The sequence below is a fragment of the Penaeus monodon genome, chromosome 15, assembly GCF_015228065.2.
Source record: "Penaeus monodon isolate SGIC_2016 chromosome 15, NSTDA_Pmon_1, whole genome shotgun sequence".
Classification (NCBI taxonomy): domain Eukaryota; kingdom Metazoa; phylum Arthropoda; class Malacostraca; order Decapoda; family Penaeidae; genus Penaeus; species Penaeus monodon.
In genome coordinates, this window is record NC_051400.1 from 15,047,891 (window position 1) to 15,048,771 (window position 881).

Below are 881 nucleotides of genomic sequence, written 5' to 3' on the forward strand. Positions count from 1 at the left end.
AGCGGGAGCGAGCGTGGTACCTTCCGGAAACTTTGTATTATCTTATCAGCCGATAGCTACCGCACCGCATGGCGGCTCCCTCTCCCCGCGGCGAAACTTCGCCGCCGTTATCAGCCTCATCTACCTTGGTTGCCGTCCGTTTCGAATTTACTACATTTCCTTCATTTTTCCCTTCCATCTTTTATTTTCCTTACAACAATCTCTTTTTCGTATCTCTTTCGCAGCATTTCCTCCGATGAAAATTTCACGACACACACTCAAGTCCTTCGCGCACAACGGAAACCACACAATCGCACTTCAGAACCTTAACGGATTCAAAAAGAAAGAGAGATAAAGAGAGGAAAAAAAGAAACAGTCGATCACAACACTTCGTAAGCCCGCGCAAGACTTACGGCAAACACCTGATGCAGTATCAACGTGCAACAACGCTCAGTGTTGACTCATGTTACTTTGCACATGTCTTATCTCCAGCACCAGGAAGCGATGACAAGGCAGACGCGCCCACATCGGATTAATTCGCTTCTTTATCATCTAAACCAAATTTGAATAATGGCAAAAAAATGTTATTTTCGTTAACAACCGCACGCACGCGCGCGCACAAAACTGCAACCGGAGACGGGCAGCGAGTCCTACCTGCGTGACGGAGGTTCCTGGGGGCGTGTCCTCGGGGATGGCCTTCCTGTAGAGGGCGCGGTCGAACTGCGGGGCGTGGTCGTTCTGGTCGACCACGTACACCACGACGAGGACCTCGCTGCTCAGGGGGCGCTCGGCCAGGTCATACGCCTGCACAAAATGTTACGAATCGAGCTATAATGCAATGTATGAATTTATAAGAATTTCCTAATAACTTCTGCCATCCTAATCTACAGTCATCCTATTCA

At 49.0% G+C, this 881-nt stretch overlaps 1 protein-coding gene across 1 annotated transcript in view; it reads right to left on the reverse strand.

Annotated features, from left to right (window-relative positions):
* LOC119581772 (cadherin-23-like) overlaps window positions 1-881 on the reverse strand; it is a gene marked incomplete in the record, with an annotated part of 64,191 nt that overhangs the window by 20,998 nt on the left and 42,312 nt on the right. The window contains 1 exon segment of the mRNA XM_037929905.1: window positions 634-783. Within this exon segment, the coding sequence (XP_037785833.1) occupies window positions 634-783 (150 nt within the window).